This window comes from Epinephelus fuscoguttatus, linkage group LG7 (genome assembly GCF_011397635.1).
Source record: "Epinephelus fuscoguttatus linkage group LG7, E.fuscoguttatus.final_Chr_v1".
NCBI classification, from domain to species: domain Eukaryota; kingdom Metazoa; phylum Chordata; class Actinopteri; order Perciformes; family Serranidae; genus Epinephelus; species Epinephelus fuscoguttatus.
Genome location: NC_064758.1, coordinates 25,970,704 through 25,993,881, shown reverse-complemented (window position 1 = coordinate 25,993,881; position 23,178 = coordinate 25,970,704). Strand labels below are relative to the sequence as shown.

Here is a 23,178-nt window from a genome sequence, read left to right as displayed (position 1 = left end):
TAATGTTCATCAGGATTATGATTATAAATATGCAGTTTGACTTATTACAATACCGCTGTACATTAATCTGCATGTTTTCATGTTTAGGTTGACACCATTTTGACAGTGTGAAAATGTTGAAGACATGGTTTTAAAATGTCTGCAGTATATATTAGGACATTGTAATCCACCGTAAGCCTAATATTCTTTTTCTGCACCACACAATGGGCATGAAGTTGTGGGGCTGAATGCCACACACAAGAGATAAATGAATCTCACATTGTGACAAGAAATTGTAGAAGAACCTGTCAAGACATTTGTCTGACACAAAACACACCAACATATCTAATGAAACACTTAGTAGGCTACATTTTCATTCCTTTTTATCAATAAAAAAAAAAGAATGTTGTTAGAGTTGAAGACAGGAAGGGTCAGTTCACCTTCAAATCCAAAATATATCTTTTTTTTCTCTCACCTGTGGTGCTGTTTATTAATCTGGATTGTTTTACTGTGAGTTGCAGAGTGTTGGAGGTATCAGCTGTAGAGATGTCTGCCATCTCTCCTCTATAATGTAACTAGATGGCACTCTGGCTTGTGGTGCTCAAGGCGCCAAAAAATACATTTGAAAAACAGTTTCATGCAGGAACTATTTTATTTTTACTGAACTACACCCGCCAACCATGTCACCACACAGAAGGAAGCGTGCGTCTACTCATGGACGAGAGGCTTGTGCTCATGTCATGACAGCATGAGATGTAAACATTAATGGCGTCCTCCTCGGCTGAGCTGTAACTTTAGCTAGCTTAGCGGTGCTAGTTGAGCTAACAGTAGATGCACGCTTCCTTCTACACACGTGTAGTGCAATAAACAGAAAATAGTTCCTGCATTAAACTGCTCACAACAAGGTTTGTGGATTATCTTGAGTAGCTGTCATGATTTCTGGAACGAGACATTGCTGTTGAGTTGCTCAGATGTATCTATCTGGCACTTTGAGCACCACAAGCCAAGTGCCATCTAGTTCCATTATATTCAAGAGAAAGCACATATCTCTATGGCCGATATCTCCAAAACTCAGCAACTTACACCAAAACAATTTGGATCAATAAAAAGCACTACAGGCAAATGGAAAAATATGTATTTTTGATTTGGGGATGAACTTTACCTTTAAGTGTGTTCCCATGATAATATATTGGCCCTAAATGAGAAAATGAGCATTAAGACTTTATTTTTCCATTAAATTTATGATGGATTGTCATATTGAAGTTAAGATATGGATTCAAATTGAAGACAAATGCATGATTTAAAGCAGATAATCTGAATTTAAGACAACCTGTCCACAGTATTAAAATATCTCGTACTGTCTTTCACACATTTTAGGGTTGAATTCCATGAATATCCAAAGATTCAGTTGTTGTTATGATATGCATGTAATGTGATCGTGTTGTACATGTCAAGTGTGGACCCCAAATGTCACAGCTCAGGATTTTTGGATTCATTCATCAAATATCTTCCATGTTTGATATTTCCTCTTTATTTCTCACACAGCATCCAACCCAGGGGCATCAGTTGTTCTCTGGCTTTATGCAGCAGGCTAAAAAATGTCTTTATTCACATGCAGCGGTAGCTTGTCAGATTACAAAACAGAGACAGGACAGAATGGCTACAGAAGTTCCACATAGGTCTACCAATGTAAACAGGCTAACCCCTCCCCAGTTACCCCCGAAGCAGATAAAGCATAACAGAAAAACTGTGCAAAACAATGCATCAACACTACTATTGTTTGTAGCACTATGTGAACACACTGCCTTCATTGTCTCAAAGCAAAGCGGATGTGTGTTTTCTCTAACTGGGACAAACCCCCACTACTTCGGTGTCCCCTCAAGGAATACTGTATTAAAGTATCATACAGACAGCATAATATTTAGTAAAGGCACAGAATAGACTCCTTACACAGGCAGGCTGGTGATTCAGGTACCTCAGATCAGTAAGATATTTAGCACTGATGAGGGGGATTTTAAAATTGCCCTTTTAATCAATCAACTGATATGTACAAAAATGTTTTTGAGTTGGTAAACTTGAATCATAGTTTCTATATTTTGTGCAGCTGTTTTTGTGTCTGTAAATGGTGGAAAATAGCCCCCAAATCCATGACTGGTTATTTATTAATACAGTATAATTTAATCACAGAGTTGAGGACCAGATGGCTTCAGACCAGTGAAACAGGGACAATGTGATGCATCTCCCAAATCAACACACACAGAAAATCATACAGAGCACCTTTTTATGTATATATATATATATGTATAAAAAATCTATACTGCATTGCTTTTCTATTTTTTAACTTGTATTCTTAACCAAAGTGTTAATAAAAAAAAGACTTCTATCACAATAAGCACTATTGTGTAAAAAATACGGAATGAACTGCTTCACAAGTTTTCATTTTTCATCGATTTCGGCCGGGGGAAAACATTCTTCTCATACAGTCTCCTCTGTTTCATCCATTTCAAGTACTGCAAGTACTTTGCTTCCCACTCCCTTCAAGTTATGTGATTGTATTTTTCCACTTCTCTTTCTATTTCATAAGTTTATTGCCCATCCTCTCCATCACTCATCCTCGCTCTCAAAAACAATAATAATAATAATAATAAACATAATGATCTCAAATATGAACTCCCCTCCATCTCTCAAGTTTTTTTTTTTTATTATTTAAATTATCTGCTCCTCCTCCATCACCTTCCCCTCACTCTCTCCACCTCTCTGTATCCCCCCCTGTCTTTACTTTTTGTAGTTGCCAAACTGAATGGCCAGCCGGTCGCTGACACAGCGGAACGTCGCAGGCTGCACCTCCCAGTAGTTGACAGGGTTAGCAAACAGGCTGATGCCGTTATAGAACGTCCTCTTCATCCCAAATCCTCGAGGGCAGAAGTCATCCACGCCCACCTGGTCGATGTGGTTGGAGTGGAGGTACACCACCTAAAAAGCAGAGGCGGCAAAGTAGTAGATGAGTTGAGGATCGTGTGATACATTCAGGCACAGATGGAAAACTAAATCTGTGCATGTTAGGGCCCTGACACACCAAGCCGACGGACGGCTGCTGGTCAATATTGGGCTGTCTGTTAGCATCTGGGCTCTTTAGCAAAAAGGGTAATTGTTGTTGGGTTGTGTTCTTAATGTGCTAACTGGCTAACTAGCGTCCTCTCCTTTCCCTTTTGAATGACAAATACAGACTACCGTCACCTACTAGTATGGAGAGTTATTTCCTCTTACGTAGTTGCAGAACATACGTGCTAGTTGGCCTTTGGCTGTAGTCTTTGTTGTTTGTTCAAGTGCAACTTTTTGACCAAGAGACAGACAACGTGACGCCTTCTTCACCACTAGTTCTTTGATCCTGGTTTGGTGTTTCTTGAACCCTAGACTCACCTGTAGGTATTTCATATCTGGGAGGCCTTGGGGAACACGAGTGAGGCGGTTGTTGTCCAGATGCAGCTCTCTCAGCCTGGGGAGGAAGGCCAGACTGCCGTTCTCAATGTTACGGATGTGGTTAAAGCCAAGGCCCAACCTGGAAAAAGTGAGATGGGGGAAAAAACGTGAAATAGGCAGAAAACAGGTCACTGCATGGTACATTAAACTAAACTGTTTTACTAATGTGAGCTGGAGCAGCTGCAAATTCCCTGATAAGTATCATTGCAAGAGAGAGATATTTAACAGGTGAGAATTAGGGCTGCAGCAGCTTGACACTATGCTCCTGTGACCATAAATAGGTGGGAAAGCCCACACAAGCATAAACTAGCAGTTATACTGTCAGCTCAGTGTAGTTCGTATTATTACCCCTGAGGGGCACTGCTGACTGGGAATTACTTTTTTTTTTTTTTTCTTAAACCACAGAGTAATTCTTCACAGACATGCAAGTAAATCCCACAGGGTGCAAGAAATCAGTTATAGTTAGAGATGAGTATGAAGTTGAAGTGTGAGAGATACCTGTACAGGTTTTTGTAGCGTTTCAGATCCTCCAGTTCCACAGCCTGGATCTGGTTGTGGTCCAGATGAAGTTCATGGAGACTCTCTGGGAGATCTGAAAGACAGACACCATCACATGTAAAGCTCCACTTTAGGATAAGATTTCTTTATTTTTGCACAGAGTTAGATGAGAAGATTGATACCACTCTTATATCTGTAAGTCACTCAGCAGCAGATTAGCCTAGCTTAGCATAAAGACTGGAATCAGGGGGAAAGGGCTAGCCTGGCTTAATCCAAATGATTAAAAAAATCTGACTACCAAAATCTCTGAAACTCACTAATTCACATGTTGTATCCCGTTTGTATCAAAGTGTGAAAATGTCAGTTTGTGGTTTTGCAGGGCGTTACATGCCTGACTACTTCTTGCCCGAGGGGGCAGTGATTTTGCGGAGGCAGCAGTACTTGTCAGATAACCAGTGATGACATAATTGTTCAGATTAACAAAAGAGATAGAACATGTTAATCAGTGAGCCTTAGATGTTCCGGCGGAGGAGGAGGATTTTTTTTTTTTTTCTAATTTGGTTTGGCTAATCTTTGTGCTAAGCTAATCGGCTGCTGAGTTCATATTTAGCATACAGATGTGAGAGTGGTAACCTGACGCACCAGATGGTTTGTTTGGGACTGTCGCTTTCAAAAACTACTTGGCAGGTAACTGGATGAACCATCCGTCTATCGCCGTCTATTACTAAAGACACAGCCAGTCAGGAGAGGACATGGATATATACAGAGAACTGGGCACAGCGTTGGAGGCAGGGTCCTGTTCATTCCTGTGAAACTCTCCCAGTGGCGCATCAAGCCAAAAGTTTGACTTCCCGGGCATAAAATTACCCAGATCTTCCACATCATTGGGCCCACAGAGCAAGCACACTAGAGACTTCCGCTGGCTGAGCTGGCTACTTCCAGTTTAGCGCTCCACTAACTTGAATGGGGATAAAGTGATTTAATGGTGCGGTTCTTCGAGACGGTCAAAATGTTACTGGATCAAAGTGATGCAAACCCACCCCAGGGTTTGAACCAGAAACCCTCTTGCTGTGAGGCAACAATGCTAACCACTGTGTCACCTTGCCGGATTTTGATGTGTTTTTGTGATACTGTAAGAATCCAGCTGCCGTGCAGGGTAACGGGAGTAGTATCAATAAGTGAATAAGTATATTTCTCAAATTACTGAACCCTTTCTTTAAAGATGAATCTACTGTAAATATGTTAGAACTTTAGCCATATATTTAAGTTGTTACCTTTTGGCACTCCAGTCAGTTTGGACTCAGATATACGCAGATAATTCAGTTTTAGTCCCTTGAAGGCTCCAGGCTCAAAGCCGCTGTTGTGGATGGGGTTTGCTCCCATTTCTGCAGGATGAAGGGAAAATTTGTGGCATGAAATAAAATATAGTCTCTTTAATCATCTATACAGTGGCAGAGGCAGTGGTGAGCACCACAGGGAATAGCCTAGATTTGTTGAAGTCATCAGCATTTTCTGACCTATGCAGTTCATGTTGACCAGTCCTGTGAAGGCTCCAGCTGCCACCTTCTTGATGCGGTTCTCGTGGATCCTCATCTCAACCAGAGAGGCGGGCAGGTTCTTGGGGATAGTGGTCAGCAGATTCTTGGAGAAGTAGAGCTTCTGCATGTGCTTGAGAGGCACGAATGTTCTGGGGTGGACTTTGGAAATAAGGTTATTCCTCAGAGACAGACCCTGAAAAAAAACAAACACGGAGAGGTGAAATTAAACACCCACTTTAGCACCCAGACAGTCGGAAAATAAAAAGTAAGACTGCTATAATAACACACAAAGTGGACAAGAGCTTGTGTTAGCATCCTCCGTCTGTACTGAATGAATTAAAACAGATCCAGCAGCAGTTCACAACAGTCCATCACTCAGTAGACTGTCTCTCCACCTGCGCTGGCTGAAAGATGGAGACGGATGGAGGCTGAGGTAAACAGACCTTAACAGAGATGTTATTGTATAATGTCATGTCGGGAGTTTCCTACGCTGCCAGACTTAATATTGCTCTTGGTCGGCGCTCTTGAATACAGGTCAGGAGTGAGCAAAGCCTTTCTGCAAAGAGAAGCAGGGATGTGAGCTCGAATACTCCCATTTGGCTTCAGGCTCCAACTTAATACAATTAAAGCTCTCAGAGCGAAGGGCGGTGGACGGTGAAAAAGAAAGGAAATGAACCTCCAAATCCTTGAGGAAACGGATGGTCATAATGATATTTCACACTACTGACGCCAGTACAAGCTGAGCTGAGTCGTTTACACATCCTTGAGAGGTGCTGATCTAATGCTGAGTGGGACAGTATGAATGTGACCAGACTGTGTGTGTGTGTGTGTCTTATTATATCTTACACATAAAGCTGACTTACATATAAGTTAGTGAGGCCTTTGAAGTCGTTCTCTTTAAGCTCAGTGATACGGTTGTTCTGCAGGTCCAGGAACTTGGTGTCAGGAGGAATATTCTTTGGCACCTCAGTCAGACCTGAAGACGAGACCAATAAAAACACAGAGGGGAATCACACTCCATTAAATGCTTCCATGGCTAAAAACCAGTTTGTTTTCAATGGGCAAGCTCTTAGGATATCTTAGTCAGACACAGACCTTGGAAAATAAATAGTCACTGTGTGTTTTAAAACCTCCATCAGGCCTAAACATGAACCCAATCACACTCCCACACAATGTCAAATGAGCACTTTGGGCCTGCTCGCCTATTATTTTAATGAGAGGTGGACATAGACACAACCATGGAGGTCAAACAGAGACGTCAAAGTGGCACATAACTAACGTTACTGGTTTGTCACTTACAAAGGCATGCCAGATGGGGATACCAGATGTTTTCCATCTGGTTTCCATTTGACAGAAGTCACAAAGGATGTGACTTAAATACCGTCAGGAAAATCACACATCAAATAAAAGGGGAGACGGGCGCAACCCTGACACATGTACACAGAGACATACATAGAGTATGAGTTAATGTGTGAGTGGTGGAGACGCCGTGTCAAGTGATTTAACTTTGGCCTCTTTGTGACAGAAACACCTGCTAAGAAGTCATGAAATTAAGAGAAAATTTGCAGTTAAAGGAACAGCGTGTAGGGTTTAGTGGCATCTAGTGGTGAGGATTGCAGATTGCAACCCGTTGAAACTTCTCCCATGTGCCACGCCTGAAATCCTGGTTAGAATTCCTTCAGTTTTCATTGTTCAGGAAGTTTTTACCAGGAGCTGAATTATCTGTAGAGGTCTCTTCCTCTCCGAAACAAATGTACCAGGTAGTTAAAACAAATTAATGTTCTCCAACAGCACCTGCTAATGTGTGCTCACCTTTTCTCCCTGATGACTTAAGATCCACACATTCAGGAGGTTTTTAGGGGGAGTAAAATGATCTCATTTATAAACATTAAGTACGCACAAAACAAGGCCTGAAAGTGGCACACACCATTTCCCACACAAAAGTTGTGATCTCTAAAAGCAGACTTGATGGGAGAAACTTTGACCCAAACAAACATTTAGGAGACGGGAAGTGCCAAACTGATAGAAAGAACTGTAGAAATTGTCAAAAAAAAATAAATAAATAAAAATTTGGTGCACGCCATTTTTGGCTTTTGTTTCTACGTAAGCTACATTTCTAATATGGATCCTATGCACTGTTTTATAAATGAGACCCCTGGTGATTTAAACCGGTAAAAACACTGAAAAAATCAGATTCAAGACAAAAAAAATCTGTGTTTCTTCTATGCAGCTTGTCGCAGAGTGGCTGCTAGCTACGATGGCTGACCCGAAAATGCAAATGGCCCTATCTAGAGCCAGTTTTTGATTGTGCAATCTGGGCTACTGTAGAAAAATGGCGGTGCAACATGGCGGACTCCATGGACAAGGACCCGCTCCCTGTGTAGATATAAATGGCTCATTCTAAGGTAACAAAAATACGACAAATCTAATTTACAGGTGATTTTATACTATTCCTTGTCTGCCAATCTGTCCCTCGGAGTCCTACACACTGAACCTTTAATGACATCAATGACAAGCACGAACACCAAGAGCTGTTATGGTTAGCGTTTCTTGTGAGTATCTTTTACCATAAAGGCCAAGAATGGGTTACAAAAAGCGGACAGCGTTAAGAAATACACCTGCATTATTCCATTCAGGGATCTCCCTGGAAAAGTGACTCAGCACACGCACAAACACAGCAACCAGTGATCATTAACAAGACCACATCACAGAGGACACGTGGACGAACGTATCAGATGTGGTCAGTGGCACAGACAGGCCACGGCTAAGCGAATCCCAACTAGGGCCGACCTCATCTGGACGGCGACCATGATGCAACCAGACCCGCTGGTGAGAGAGGACGCCAGCTGTCCCACTGGGATCCAGTTTGCCACCAACCACATCTGTCCCACAGGACTCTACCCAGAGCTGTCCATCTAGAGTTAAGTTTAGATATATGGCTTTGGCCTTACTGTGCGCCACACCCTCCATGTCACCACACAGGATCAAACCCTCAGCAGCTCGCTCTGACATTCTGTACAAACCACGTCCTCGCAGTGCTGAGAGATCTGGGGCAGTGGCTGAGGGAACTTTATAGTGTTTCCAAGAAAATTAAGCAGGGTTTTGCCTCCAGAGAGCAAAGATAAATTCATTAAAGCTGTAGATGACAGAGCAAAGTTTTAATCCTAGGTATAGTGTTCAAATTATAAACCAAACTCAGTCTATGATTTTCTCAAGTGTGATAAAGTTATTACAGCTGCTGTGAGAGCGACCTGACTCCAAAGGTGCACGATGTTACCAGGTGGTTTCATGTGGTAGGAAATATTTACCTTTCAGCCAACACCTGCAGCTTTCGTCGTGCAACCCTGCCAGCTTGAAAACTTCAAATTTGCTTTCCCTGTATCAGACCTAACAGACACGATAAACAAACCTGAAAAAAACAAACACTTTCACCCACTCCCTGATTAACTGAATCCTTTTAACCCTCTAAACCCCAAACCACAGTGCGTTGCCCGTATCTGCCACAAATCTCAAAGCCTTCACCACAAACTGACAAAACTAGCACCCTCTTAAACCCCAGCGCCCCTTAACACAAATACCCGACATCATGCTGGGATGCACACTGAGAGGAGACAGACGCCACCGCCAAAATACATCTGTTCTAAATAAGCACTTGACATCTCGGAAATTATACGCTTCCACATTTACTCGCTGCACAGAGACCGGGGACAGTAAATATATAGAGCTTGTAAAATGATGATTCGACAAAACCATTACGTCTAAACACAGACAGCTTATTAGAGTTATATAGCCAGTATAATGTGAGGAATCTTTATATCCATAAATAAGACTGGGGGGACTTTATTTGGTCCTGTAAGAATAGACGCAGGAAGAATAGTGTGCACTTATAATATCCAAAGTACAGGAAATTGTAGTGTATGCCTTTATGGAAACATGACTAAAATTGAGTCACAGGCTGCAAAAGCATCATAGAAATTATATTTTGATGTTGATTTGTCAAGAAGGAGGTGAATGTCTTTGTGTCCTCGTCACCAGCAAATCAGCTGTATGTGTTTTTTGGTGCAACTAATGGCTGTGAATATTCAAGAACACTTAATTACAACTTCTATCTCTCTATCATCCTTTCCTTTTAATCCTCTCCATCGTTCAACCCCTTTATCATCCTCAACTCCAGTTTTAGGTTTCCATTAAACATCCTCTCCACAATCCAAAAACACCATAAAAAGCTCCTTAAAGACAGTGAGGGAAACTTTTCGTCTCATCGAAAGTGTCCCATTTTTTGTATACTACTGTCCTTCCTGTCTCCTTCTCTGTATCCCTTTCTGTCTCTCCTCTTTTCTCCTCTTCCTCATCTGGTCTTTTCCCCCTTCCTGCTCAAACCATCTCCCTCCTGCTCTCCTACCAACTAGTCTGGAACACAAAATCCCTCAAAGGCACGCCTGTCCTTGTCAAAATACACCAGCATTATCCCGAGGAAGAAATTCCTGCCTTAGATAACACACCAAAGAGGGACTTTACTCCCTGAAGAGATGAAAGTCATGCAACACTCGGGTCATGCTCACTCACACTGTCGTTCAGCTCATTTGCTTTCTTGTCTGAACCTTTTGACACACACACACACACACACACACACACACAGACATAAACTTAGAAATGATGACAAAGCACCGCTCTCACACACACTCTCACTGACCGAGGTCAGAACACTGGACGACCCTGCGCTGACAGTGGCAGCCGAAGGGGCACATGGGTATGTCAGGAGGGGGGATCTCCTCGACGGCTGAGCCTTCTTCTTCATCCCTCATCATCGTCATCATCCCGCCGCTGTCCATGCTGTCCATGGCGAAATCCCAGAAGCCTCTCTGCTCAAAGGGCAGGGCAGAGGAGGCAGAGAGCAGCCGAGCCACGCAGAGCAGCAGCAGGAGGGAGCAGTGTGGCAACATCTTGAACTTACACACCTGTTGGGAACACAAGGAGGGAGAGCAGCGTCAGTTTTGTCGTGCATGAATGTAGCCAGTTTATTAGGCACAACAAGCTGAAACTGATGCAGCCTCATACGACAGCCCTATAATTAATGAAGTTACCTGCCGTGACAATGTCATGACAGCTGGTATCGCTTTCACCTTGGGAGTCTGTGTGTGTGTCCTCATGACAAAATGTTGTCCTGGTGACACCAGTTATAGCAGGAACTACCACAGAAGCAGTTTTGAGTACTTTGCCAGGTGTTTATATTTCGTACTGTCTGTCTGTGGGCAGACTTTGTCACCTTATTAGCATCAAAACTGTGCAAGATTAACCTTACAGGTGTGTGTTGAGACCAAAATGAAGACTGAGTTGCTGGAGGTCGAGGGGGTTGAATCAGAGAAAGGGCAGTGGACCCCCCACTTTACGCCCCTGGCCTACGTTCATTTTAAGTCACAGATCGCTGTATAGAGATTAGAGTGATCCACTGGCAAGATGGTTTTTGTTGAAGGTGTTCATTCAGCTTTATACCCACTTTATTTTAGAAGCTGAAAGGTGTTTCTAATATTTTGCTCGACCTGTTTATATTCATGAGAGTAGACAGGAATATGCACAGGGCATCTAAATGTCTGGCATGCTGTAAAACGAAACAAAAAAGAAAAGTAACTGAGCAAGGCTGGACAACCATTCAGACAAAGCAGGGAACTGCCCTGAGGCCCCAGAGTCCCTGGGGCCCCAAGCGCCATCTTTAATCCAAATGTCCACAAACTGGCAGATGCTCAGAAAACGTGGCACCAAGTCATATTATCCCAGCATAGAAGTGCTTGTTAGTTTCAGGGCAAATAATGATGCTGCCATGTATAGTCTGCTGTGTGTGTTGTACTAAATGGGAACATCTGGGCGACAGAGCTCAGAGAGTAGGAAGTGGTGTGTGTGTGTATGTGTGTGTGTGTTTAAGTGTATGTGAAGCAAACTTTTGGGCCTCCTAACAGGTTAGGAGCTCCTTCTTGTTTATCAGGGCTTCAAATTCATACCTAAGGATAATAGTCAGTGATAAATGGACATTGAAATATTATGAAATGGTCTGCTTATCCTTAATTATAAAGCCCTACTGTTTATACCACACCTAGCAGGCAGACCAGGAGCTGGAGGCTGGTGGGGAGAAATGGACTCATTCCCCCCGGGGAAACTCGCCAGAAGTCGACTCTGGGAATAAGAGTCACTTAAACCACACCGACAAAATGACACCGTCTGCTTCCTGCACACCGAGCCCATTCCCAAGAGAGTAAGTCACTCCTCACTGACCAATTGGATGGTGTTGAGGACATCACCTCAGCGGTGGAAAACTTTATTCCTGCAAGCGAGAAGCTAAAACAAAGCCACCATTCATTTAGAGGGGAAACAGGGTCTGCAAGTGCATGAGCGTCTGCACATGTGTTTGAGCGTCTATGCATGTCATGAAACACTCCATGATGTCATAGCTGTGCTCGCACACAGGCTTCTGATTGAGGTCACCAACGAGTCCGTGTTTGCTTGCTTGCTTTATCCGGCCTGCACTGACCGAACACCTCCATGCAGCCACCACCCCCTCCCACTCAACCTAGAATCTAATTCCTAGAAAAACAAATTATTACCAGGCCAATTGATCCTTACAGCGGGAAATTATTACTCTTAACCTGAGGCTAATCCTATGAAGTAAAGCCCAGTCCGACACTGGACCCCGGAGTGACCTAAAACCCTATAATCTCTAACCTTGTCGTGTTAATTCCCTTCTCTGATCCCCAGCTCCGTAATCCTCCAGAAGTCTGGGGAGTCTTGATGCCAATGGTTAGCGTGCAAATTGACTTTCCAGGGAAGTTTAGGGATCCTGTCGCAACATGATCACATTTTCTTTGGAAGCAAGTGGAGAGTAAATTTTGGCTTTTAGAATTATCAGGAGCAAGGTGGATGAGAAGAAGGTGTGGAGGGGAGAAAAAAGGGGGAGGATGATGCATCAGCAAAAAGGAGTGATGGTTCAGAGAGAGGCTGACAGCATGATGGAGCAAGAAAAGAAAATGATGCACTTCATTTTTTCTACCAGATGTCTTAGGGTCAAATTTTGGGTAGTGTGTACGCCACTTTAAAAGCAACTTCAACTTGAATCTTAATGCATCTTTAGGTCTCTTTATGTGTTACTTACTTGTCTCAATTCAGTTCTTTAACTGGGACAGCGTTCAAACAGTTGCTTGGTCTTTGCCCTGCCTGTTTCACCCAGTGTCCTGGGATATTTCCAGTAGCACTGACTGTTCACAAGAGTGGCTTAAAAGGGAGAGACTGCAATAATAGAGCTTGCGAGGGGGTTTCAGGGACTTTCTAATGTCAGGGAAATGCTTCACATTCCACATGTCATGAAGAAAAAAGTTCTCTAAACTGATACTGATCCTTTAAATTTACAAGAGTAGAGCCTTAACACAAACACTCCACAAAGGAGAATGTGGTCAGGGTGCGAGCATCACAGCGTGTGGGTGATGAATTGACAACACATGCTTGTCAATGCAATGTCAACACTTGAGTCCCGAGCACAGTGCGTGAGAAAATGATCCATTTTCAGTCTGTGACCATTGCGCTTTAAAGTTGCTTATGCAATCCACTGCAACTGTAGGGTGTGTGTTTCTTTTTCTGCTGCATTCAAAGGAATTAAAAAGCATTACTGAGGGACATTAAAATCAGTCAAACAAAGAGCCTGTGCATGAAATGGACCTGGCCTGGAAGAATGAATAACTGGCCCCTGCAGTCTGCTCTCTGCAATAAAAATAGCAGCCAAATTATACCATTTTGCAGAAAAGAAAAAACACCACTGGCCTTGGCTTGGCCAGAAGAATGCAGCGAAAAGGACGCAGCAAGGGCATATATAGTCAGCATCACACAATGACACGCAACACACAAAAAGAGCTGGAATATAGAAAACACAAACAGACTCGATTTCTGCAACGTGTGCTCTGCAGCATTGTGGGAGGATTAACTGTTTCTAGTGTTGTAAATCTACAGATGTAGCACCTTTTCTCTAACCTGTGTGCAATGTGTGAGTGTGCAATGATTTGTCAGCCATTTGTAGTGATAGGGTAGGACTGCAGATTGAGACATGCAGGCAGAGGTGTTTGGGATGAGAAAAAGAAGGAGACAGGAAAAAGAATAGTCTATCTTCATCCAGGAATGACGTTTAAGGTTACTATAAACACAACATGACGGTAAGACTAAACTGCATCCCACAATCAAGCAGCCTCTCTGGCTGTAACAACCACTTTTATCTCGCGCTGGTGTGTGTACATACAAATTCCTCTCCTCTGCTACCAGTTAAGCTGCAAGCCGCCAAACATCCGGTCTGAGAGGAAAACAAACCAAAGGCTTCAATCTTAATTGTTATTGCCTCGGCTCTCCTCCCAACCAAAGGCCAAGAGTGGTTTAATGGATGGATGGATGGCCGGCTATTCTTGTCTCGCTTGCTGTGATTGTCTCCGGGGTGCTGCGCGGAGGGAGTGTGTGGGGGTGCAGACAAGAGAATGGGGAAGAAAAAAACTAGAGGAGAATGACAATTATGAGACAGACAGAAAGAGTGGGAGTTGTGTGTCGGCAACAGTGAGAAGGATGTGAGAGATGAAGCTGCAAAAGACACACAGAGGTGTGTAATCAACACTTGCATGACAGGTACTACGAATCCTGTCTTTGCTGCACTATATTTATGCAGTATGTGGATACACGAGTGCAAATGCATACTTTTTGTTGGTATTTTTATGAATTTAAAGGGGAACACCACCTAAATTAAGAATTCTGATATGTTATTTCCACGGCTGAGGAAAGTTCAATCAGTAATTGTCATCATGAGCTACTCTCTCCGAAAGCCAGAAACCAGAGAAGGAAGTGTCAAACTTGTGATGTCACTGGGTATAAAGTCTGGAGCTGAATGTTTGTTTCTCTTTTTCTACTTTTCTATTGTAGTGTTCTCAGTTCTGAAACAGAAGATGTACCCATATACTCTGAGAAATTCCCCTGGCTTTTATTGTCTCCAGACTCAACACCCCATGACAACACAAATATGAGTTTTAGCACTCTAGTTTCTTGGATTTGGGAGAGGGTTGTCCATGTTTACTGCTATTTTTGACTGTCTTAGACCATAGAAATAAAAGGTATGAATTCTAAAAATGGCTGTAGTTCCCGTTAAGCCAGGCCTTTTGGTTCAAACTGATAGAAATCATAACACTAAAACACCTTAGGCATGAACTGGAGCACTAACTGTGAGCCAGGCCTTATTATCCAACTAAGTGTCCCAGTAATGCTCTTGAATGGGAGCAAATCCCTGCAGCCATTACTTGGTGGGCAAAAAATGTGTCGAAATGACATGCTGCAGACACAAAAACTGCCAATGCAAAGTCCTTGAGGATCTTTTGTCATGGTGGATATACAAGTATAAAGAGAGAGAAAGTCTGTGTAAGGCAGGTAGGAGTGGTTGTGGATGGGTCAAGCAAACATTGGACTTTCAACGTGCAGCTCGCTGTTCATGTCCCTATGCAAAGTATGTACATTTATATTACCTACGTACGAGAGTTATTTTAACGAAAACCCCAATCTTTACGTAAACTTAACCAAGTATATATATCTTTATTTTTTCAGTTCTCTAAATCTAACCAAGTGTTTTTCTTTCCCTAAACCTGAACCAAACTGCAACCATTCATAATAGAGTTTGCACTGGTGTTAGTTTTGTGTTGGCAGTATGTCATTTCAGCACATTTCATGCCCATGTTAAGAGGTTGTGTGTCCATTGCATGTATTTCTGTGCGACTGTGTTGTGTGGATTCAGTCTAACCTCCCTCAGAATCATCTCAACATTTACCTAGACGGCGGCTTCTCGCTCCTCTGATTACTTTCCTCCAATAAAGCAAACAAGAGAAAAAAACAGGAGGAAGTTCCCCAAAGGTGTGTCAGCTCGCACACACCCATAATATGACTGTCTGTACCTCTTGAGGTAGAAGCTGTCATAACAGGCAACAGAAGAGAGACACGTTTATGAAGATGAATTCCAGCGGTTTACTCTTGGATTGGAGAGTTGAAAATAGGATTAAGGGAGGAGGAAGAGCAACAGACATAGATATCAGACAGGATATTCAGGGATGGATGATGGTGTCAGCGAAAGCACCATCTGGTGAACAATCCACCCTACAAGTGTATCACTTGTTTGAGTTTCCCACACAAGGCGTCTGAGATTAGCTTTACACTTCCTATACGCACTATCCATCAAGTGCTGGGTGCTTGTCAGCCTTCGCATCCACTGCAATTACTTTAAAGTGATTAGAGTTCCCACAAGGCAGCCTTTGCCCTCGTCAAGCTAAATAAACATATATTTAAGCTATATGCTCTTTGTGTTGCCAAGAACAATCAAGACACAACACACAGTGTTTGTTCTCCCATGACCGCAGTCGAGAGAAAGGCAATCACTATTACCTCCCACCCAGACACACTTTCTTTTGACTCATGTGAATTGCTGCTATCTTTTCTACAAAAATTATGATTGTAGCATCATCACAACCACTTTTATGGCGTGTTTTGTATTTACAGCTCCTGCTCTTGTCTGTGTCTCAAAGCGAATGTTGAACCTGTTGGCACCAATATGAGCTGCAGATGCCAAAATCCATCAAGCCTCATAATATCGATCAAGAGATAAAATGCTGGCTCATTTTATCTGTGTATTCATACTCAGGAGCACATCAGCTCGGCTCCTTAGAGCGTGTTGGCAGAGAGGAGTTAAGGTGGGGCAGAGAGTTCAACAAAAGTGCCAGCTGGCGCAACAACGCTGGTGTATTGGCAGCCGCCACGTCAACACTCAGTGCCATTTAACATCACAGGGTGGCTCAAAGTGATCACAGTGCTGACTGAGCACAAAATACTTGACATGGCTTTGTATTGTGTTGCAGAGAATTAAATCTAATTTAGGCTGGAGTCACTCCGTGGGATACTCGTTTGTTTTCAGTCTGAGTTTTGTTGAAAAAAAAAAAAAAATCCCAAACCCATCATGAATCCAAGCTGCAATAAACTCTGACACCTAAAAAAAAAACACAGACATAAAACTCACACAAATGTTTGCTTGTGTGGAATGCAAGATGTCCAAAACACACACACACAAACACACACACACACACACACACTGTATCTGGTCACTTGGCCAAACTCCCTCACTCCCCTATGCCATGTCTCCTTTCCTCCACACATGTGACACACACACACAGACAGGCACACACACACACCCTAAATCCATGTACCCTTCAGACACACAGGCTGTTAGTGCTAGGCGGGTCCGGTAGGAGCATTCGGGTGGAGTTAACTGCCCCAGCGGCTGTAATTTGGTGACTGCTATCCCTAAAAAAAGGAACTGTTTGGCAGCTTCTCCGATGCCGCCAAGCTTGGATGTGGTGGCAAGCTGCTCCACGCTGCAGACACGAGGCCTGGCCAGACCAGAGCAGAACAGAACAGAACAGAGAGCAGAGCAACACAGAGGAACCAAAAAAAAGAAGGGGGCCAGATCAAACAACTGACCTGCGGGCAGATGAGTCTCAAAGTATGTAAGTATTTCAAAGTGTGTGCCAGTAATAAGCAGGCCGTGAAGAGGGACTGTAAACATTTTTTTCCATGAACCGAAACGGAACAAACAGCATTGTATTGTAGAGACTTGGCAAAGATGAGATTTAACTGTCTTGAATTTAAAATACAAGCGTAAGGGAAATTTAACCACTGAAGCTGATCAATGAGGGGGTGAAGAATGCAGCCCTCTGCAGGGGGAATATGAAGCCTGAGGGCCTTGGCGTGGATTTCAGTGGGGACACAGGGGACACATCTTCAATATTTTGAACATGTGCATTTGTCCTCCCCAATAAAAACATGACAGGATTAGTTACAAGGCATTTCCACCATCAATTTGATGCAGAAACGGCACAAATTGCTGCATAAATACTCAGCAGGATGCAGGACATTAAGTGCTTAAAGCTTCCTGGTGGAGGTCCCCAAACGCCCCATTTCACCCTTACCCAGGAGAAATGTGGGTTTGACAACATTATGATGGCGGATGGAGAGACAGACAGGCAGTGAGGATCACCACAGACAGACTAGCAGGTGTGGGGTGGTCAACCCACAGGCTGGCTAATAGGCAGGCAGGCTGGAGGGTCAGGAAACAGACTGATGTAGACCATCATTTTGACTGTCTGACCATCCGCTCGGCTGTCAGACACTGTTTGCTCTGTCTTTGTACAGCATGGTGACTCAGTTAAACACACTACAAACGGCTCATATACATGGTAGTTAACCATTGAGGGACATGAAGTCATCAGCACAAGACAGAATGGAGCCACAGAGGAGGAAAGAAAAAAAGTCCTTCATGTTTGTTCGCATCATATTATGTGACAAAGTAAAGCACAGCAAGCTGTAATAACCTCCCTGCCATATAAAGTTTCAGAGGCCGCAGCTCTCTCAACACATTTCAATCTGAACACTGTGTGTGTGTATACAGAGGCTGAATGTTAGGGTAGCGCAGATGTGTACCAGAAGGGGCTGACTTGATTGGCACGTTTCACTGTAATTATTCTCCCTTAAATGATGATGCAGGGATGCACGTAAAAAGAGCCTATACATGTTACATTTAAAGTCTGATGAGAGAACTTTGATTTGAGGATAAAGTGAGTGGAATGGAAAGTTTGGCTTAATTATCATCTCCATCAACTCTTCACTAATGATCGCTCACAGTGCGCAGCCTTTGGAGACTCGGTGCGCCATCTAGTGTGAAGTAGGAGCCGATCGACAAGGTAAAGCATCAGATGGGCCATGCAACAGGTTGCACTGAGCAGATAGATGGTATATTCTTAATATAATAATCATGGGAGGACAAAAAATACACAATTAGAGGGTTAAGTGGTGCAAAACATGTAAAGATTGCGACAACTTTTACTGAAAAAAGTGGAATAGAAATCTTTGCAAAGTACAAAAAAAATATAAAAAGCTGCCTTTAATTCAAATTCTATTGATAGCACTGTATTATTTCTATAGTTTAAAAGTTGAAAAATGTCACAAAACATTATAATTTCTCATGTTGGCAAAGTATTTCTACATAATTACTCTGTTAATTAAAAAAAAACAAGTTGAAAAGCACATACATCTAATAAGAATAACCCATCACCCCTACCTTATGGATCGATGTAGGATTATTAATTCCAAGTTCCCAAAACAGGTTGAAGCTTTCTCCCTCTGTGCGTCAGATTATGCTGCAGATTGAAAAAAAAATTAAAAACAACAGCAAGTCCTATATTTGCATCACATTTAGGGATTATTGCAGTATTTCCCTGTGGTCCTCTGACATCCAGCCGCAGCTCCTCCGCCACTGTGTGCCACTGCGAACCGTGTCAGGGCACCGTGTGTGCGCGCTCCAGTCCAAACCGAGGAAATGACTGAGAGCCGGGGGGGTCAAGCCCATAAAGTTAGCGAGCCAGCCTCCTTTCTCCCCTTTTTGGATGGAGGGAGGAGGAGGAGGAGGAGGAGGAGGAGGAGGGGGAGGAGGGAGAGGCCTTAGTACAGTACTTTAGTGCTATTATGGTACAGTGAGGGTTGTATTATTAAAAATAACTCCCATGATCATTTATAAAGTGACATCATTCAAATATCACAGACAGCTTGGGAACAGCCTGGATATTATTACAGTAACAACATGTTAGATTTCTTTATTTTCAATTACAATCAATTGTAACATCATGGTGATGTTCCCTAAAGGAGAATGAAGAGAAGGTGACGGTGCACTGTATTTGAACTTTGTGTCTGAGGTCTATAATTGCCATGTTTAATTGCCTTTTGAAGAAAGAATTTATGTATTGTAATTTTAGCAGCGTCAATTAAAACACAAGCTTAAACATGGCATTGTCTGAAACATCTCAGACAGGCTTCAGTCAGGCGTTATCATGGCTCCTGTAATATAATCATACATTAAAGAGCAATAAAAACGTGTCTTTACACAGTGGCATTTAAACTGTTCTTCTCATAGAACTCTTTGTCTCGGCGTCACCTCGGTGCCAGGTAGGGTAAACCCACATAAACTTTAATTCAACCACCATTTTGTTTTTCATGAAGTGTTACAGACAGCATAATGTTGTGTATAAAGAATCTTTCACAAGGAAATCCCTTGTCATTCTTTAGTTTATCTGGAAGTCTTGCAACATGTATTGGTGGATTTTTTAATGATGTTTGCTGAGTCATGGTTAAGTTGTTTTTTTAAATACTAACCACTATTTAATTGCACAACATGGACGGAGCAACACATTTCTCTCTGATTACTGGGGGAGAACATGGTGATACCACTGAGTTCCACCGAAGTCATGCAGAAAATATATTTCTGGGGCTGTGATTATAAAGCGTATGATTTCGCGTCTTCTCACGGTTTTCTATTAAATTTTCTTTTTGGCAGGATGAAGTGTTCTCTCTCACTGACTCTCTGATTTCCTCTCTGTATTGCCAGCTCCCAGAGCGAGGCAGTGAGTTTGGCAAGCCACACCATCTGGGAACTTTCCCGACCCTACACAAAGTCGGCCACACAGGCGTTTGCAGCTATCTATGCGTTATGTGTGCTGCTGCAGGACTTCGAGCATCAAATCATAACCCTCTCCCTCGTCATCTATATCAGCTCAAGAGGAGAGCGACACTCCTGCCTGGATTTTTGTCCAGTTGTGTGCTTTGCTTTCTCTCACAGAGTGCGGTATCCACAGTGGTGCAAAAGGCATGCAGACCAGATCAATGCCCTGCAGGGGTGTTGGCAGGAGACGGAGTGTTGATAAAGGCCTTTGCAGATAACATTCCTCCTCTCTGCTTCCTCTCTGCCTCATTTTGTAGATTTAGCCTTTCCCTCCGTTTCTCACTCGTTATTTCTCTGTCTGCCCGTCTCTCTCTCTCGCTGTGGTTCACTTGATTATGGTGTTGGTCTGTAGCTAGAGGGCTTGGCATCCAAATTAAACTCTTTTTGTCCTACGAGTGTTCAGCTAACGTGTCTCTAGCACACCCACTTGTTAGCTTGGGTAGCCATACAGTGATTGTGTGTGCCTTTGGGTGCAGGAGAGTGAGAAGAGAATAATGGTGACCAAAGAGTTGTCTCTTGATTTCTGAATTTCAGCCCAATAAAAATTCAAAGTCATTAATGTTGCTGGCTATCAAGGATGAGCACATCAGTGCTGATGGCCGAGTGGTTAGTTCTCCTGCACACTGCAGTAAGCACATTCTTGCTGACCCAAAATAGCTGACCCTTAACACTGGAGCCCAATCTCATGTTCTAGGGAAGAAACTGTCCTCCCTCTTCACAGCTTTCTCCTTTCCTCGCTCTATCTGCTTGTGTCTGTCCATCTGAGTCAGGAAAGAGAAATTCTTTCACTGCTGTTCTCTGGTGCTTTTTATTTTATCAGCAAGCCCCACCCGTTGCTCCTCCAATAACAAACACAGGAAGCTGCTGTCGCCGGGTAAAACAGACAGAGCATGGGAGAAGAAAAGCACCGCACCACTCTCTGGTCAACCTCTTTTAACAAACGCGCTCTGGCCTCAGCTCAACGGGATGCGAAACATCTGTTGGGTGCGATGGGATGTCGGTTTAACAGTTTAGTCATGTCACACGCAGCGTGATGGATGGCACTGAAGTGGCAAGCCTGTCAAATCTGAAAATACCAAATGTGACAAGCTGTGGAAGGGAGGTTTAAGGATTTAACATCAAAGCTGGGGCATCCATCTGTGCAAAACTACAAAGAACGGAAACTGCAAGAGAAAACTGATGCAGTTTGGATCGGCTCTGCTTGTACGTGCAGGAACTGCAGTATAAATGAAAAAGTGTAGTTTCTTAGACAGTAATGTGCTGTTTGCAAAATGACTGTACAATTATGGAGAATGGGAGACTGCACCGCATGCACAGGACTGAAAGCAGAAATCTAACATGTGATTACACGCCCAGGCTGAGAGAGTGAAAAGTATAAATATGTGAGTGACTGTGTGTTCATATTACACATACAGACCATGCATGTACTCATTGTACTATGCTCTCTTAACTCTGTTACTGTTGTCAGCTGCTTGCCTCTCAGTAACCCAGCTTCATTCTCTCTCTCTTATTAACCCTCCCTCCCTCTCTGAGTGTGTTGTAACTCTAGTGTCTGCGGGGGACCTTCTGTTCTTCATTTAGAGCCACAGAAACACTGCTCCCTGCTGAAAACTTATACCTGGAGGAGCCCGCTAGTCAAAACAGCAAATGCGCCGCCTGTAAATTACAACTTCATACGCCGAGCACGACTCAACATTTTATCATTTTAATTAGACCCATTACTCTAAGTGACATACTGTAAAGTGTATTGCCCCTCTGCACGGGTGGATTAACAAATTAAAAACAATACTGCACTTCCATCAGCCCTCATAAAATATTTACTTTGTTGTTTTTTGTGTGAGTGAGACTGCAAATACAGATATTGTTTGTGTGTTGCAGCAGGATTCTGGTGTAAAGCGGCTGACTACATAGGGAATGGAGACATGTCATGTTCACTTCATGTTCCCAAAGTGATTTTTTGGCAATAATACAGGATGAGAGGGAAAAAAAGGAAGTAGTTGTTTCAGAGAAAACAATAAAAGAAAGTGCACAGGCCTTTTTTGGCTCAGTTGTGTTCTCACAAAGACTGCATGAAAGGTCTTTAACACAGAAATGTTACGAGCAAAGCCCTCATTCACGTCACACTCGCATAACAAAGCTCAAGGGGCAGAGATCATAGATATACTGAGACCGAAGAATGGCGCATTGTTAGCTATTTCGTACTTAACTGTGCAGGAGGGAGAGGGACAACCAGCAGAAGATGGATGGCGGTAGATACACACAGAGAGAAAGAGAGAACATTGCGATCTCGGAAGTCACTTTGTCAACCAGGTTGGCAGGACACCAGAGCTTTAGTGGCTTTAGTTCCCAAACCGACAAGAGCTCTGAGCGTGCTCCAGCTCTCCGTCTCCTTTTCTTTTGGTCTTCTAACCACATCTTATTGGACTCAACTAGACACGAACTGCTGCTCTTCTCATCTTTCACTCATCAGCTCAGAGCCTTTCTAAGAACAACCCCCCTATTGTGTCTTAAAAGTCAGCTTGTTGTTTGTCCTTCCGCCTCACTTCACACTAACACTCTCCTCACCTTTCCCCCCCACTGCTAACCCATATAATGGACAGCCCCACTCCTCTCACGCACACATGCTTGCACCCCAATTACTGTACACAATTCTACGGTGACTTACGTCACCTCTACATGTTTGGAGGCCCCGGCTGAGGCCCCTTTCACAGTCAGAATGACTATGTATTTTTGCTGAGCGGCTGGTGGTGGATGTTTATGTTGGAAGTCATCTGGTGATAGGGAACCTGCGTGATGTTTATATTTTCCTTCCTACTGGGCCCCTTGGGTTCACATTGTGTCACCAGACATTTTCACTTTCTCTCAGGGACCCCCAAGCTGCAGTCCCGAAATCTGAATGTTTCAAACAGCCCTGCTTTTTTTCCAGTCACTCCACCAAAGGCTCCTCCTGTAAGCCCCATACTTAGACCAGAGACAGGGGTTAATCCCTTTATTCATTTTCTCAAAAGTACCATTTAAATACATTATACTTGTATGAAAAGACAGCGTAAAACCTGTGTTTTGAGCAGATCTGAGTTCTACCGTAAT

At 43.2% G+C, this 23,178-nt stretch overlaps 1 protein-coding gene across 1 annotated transcript; it reads right to left on the bottom strand.

Moving 5' to 3' along the window:
• Window positions 1-1,471: 1,471 nt before the first annotated feature.
• bgnb (biglycan b) lies at window positions 1,472-18,914 on the bottom strand. The gene is made up of 8 exons (XM_049581986.1): window positions 18,658-18,914; window positions 10,189-10,453; window positions 6,359-6,471; window positions 5,475-5,688; window positions 5,232-5,342; window positions 3,958-4,051; window positions 3,400-3,538; window positions 1,472-2,952 (listed from the first exon to the last, which is right to left on the bottom strand). Exons 2-8 carry the CDS (start codon window positions 10,436-10,438, stop codon window positions 2,755-2,757), a joined length of 1,119 nt encoding a protein of 372 aa, XP_049437943.1. The 5' UTR covers window positions 10,439-10,453; window positions 18,658-18,914; the 3' UTR covers window positions 1,472-2,754.
• Window positions 18,915-23,178: the final 4,264 nt, after the last annotated feature.

Coding starts and splice junctions, on each gene's coding strand:
- bgnb (XM_049581986.1), bottom strand. CDS start 10,438: ATGTTGCCACACTGCTCCCTCCTGCTGCTGCTCTGCGTGGCTCGGCTG. Junction 3,539..3,957: donor CGCTACAAAAACCTGTACAG/GTATCTCTCACA, acceptor CACTTTTTCCAG/GTTGGGCCTTGGCTTTAACC. Junction 2,953..3,399: donor CAGATATGAAATACCTACAG/GTGAGTCTAGGG, acceptor TCTGCTTTTTAG/GTGGTGTACCTCCACTCCAA.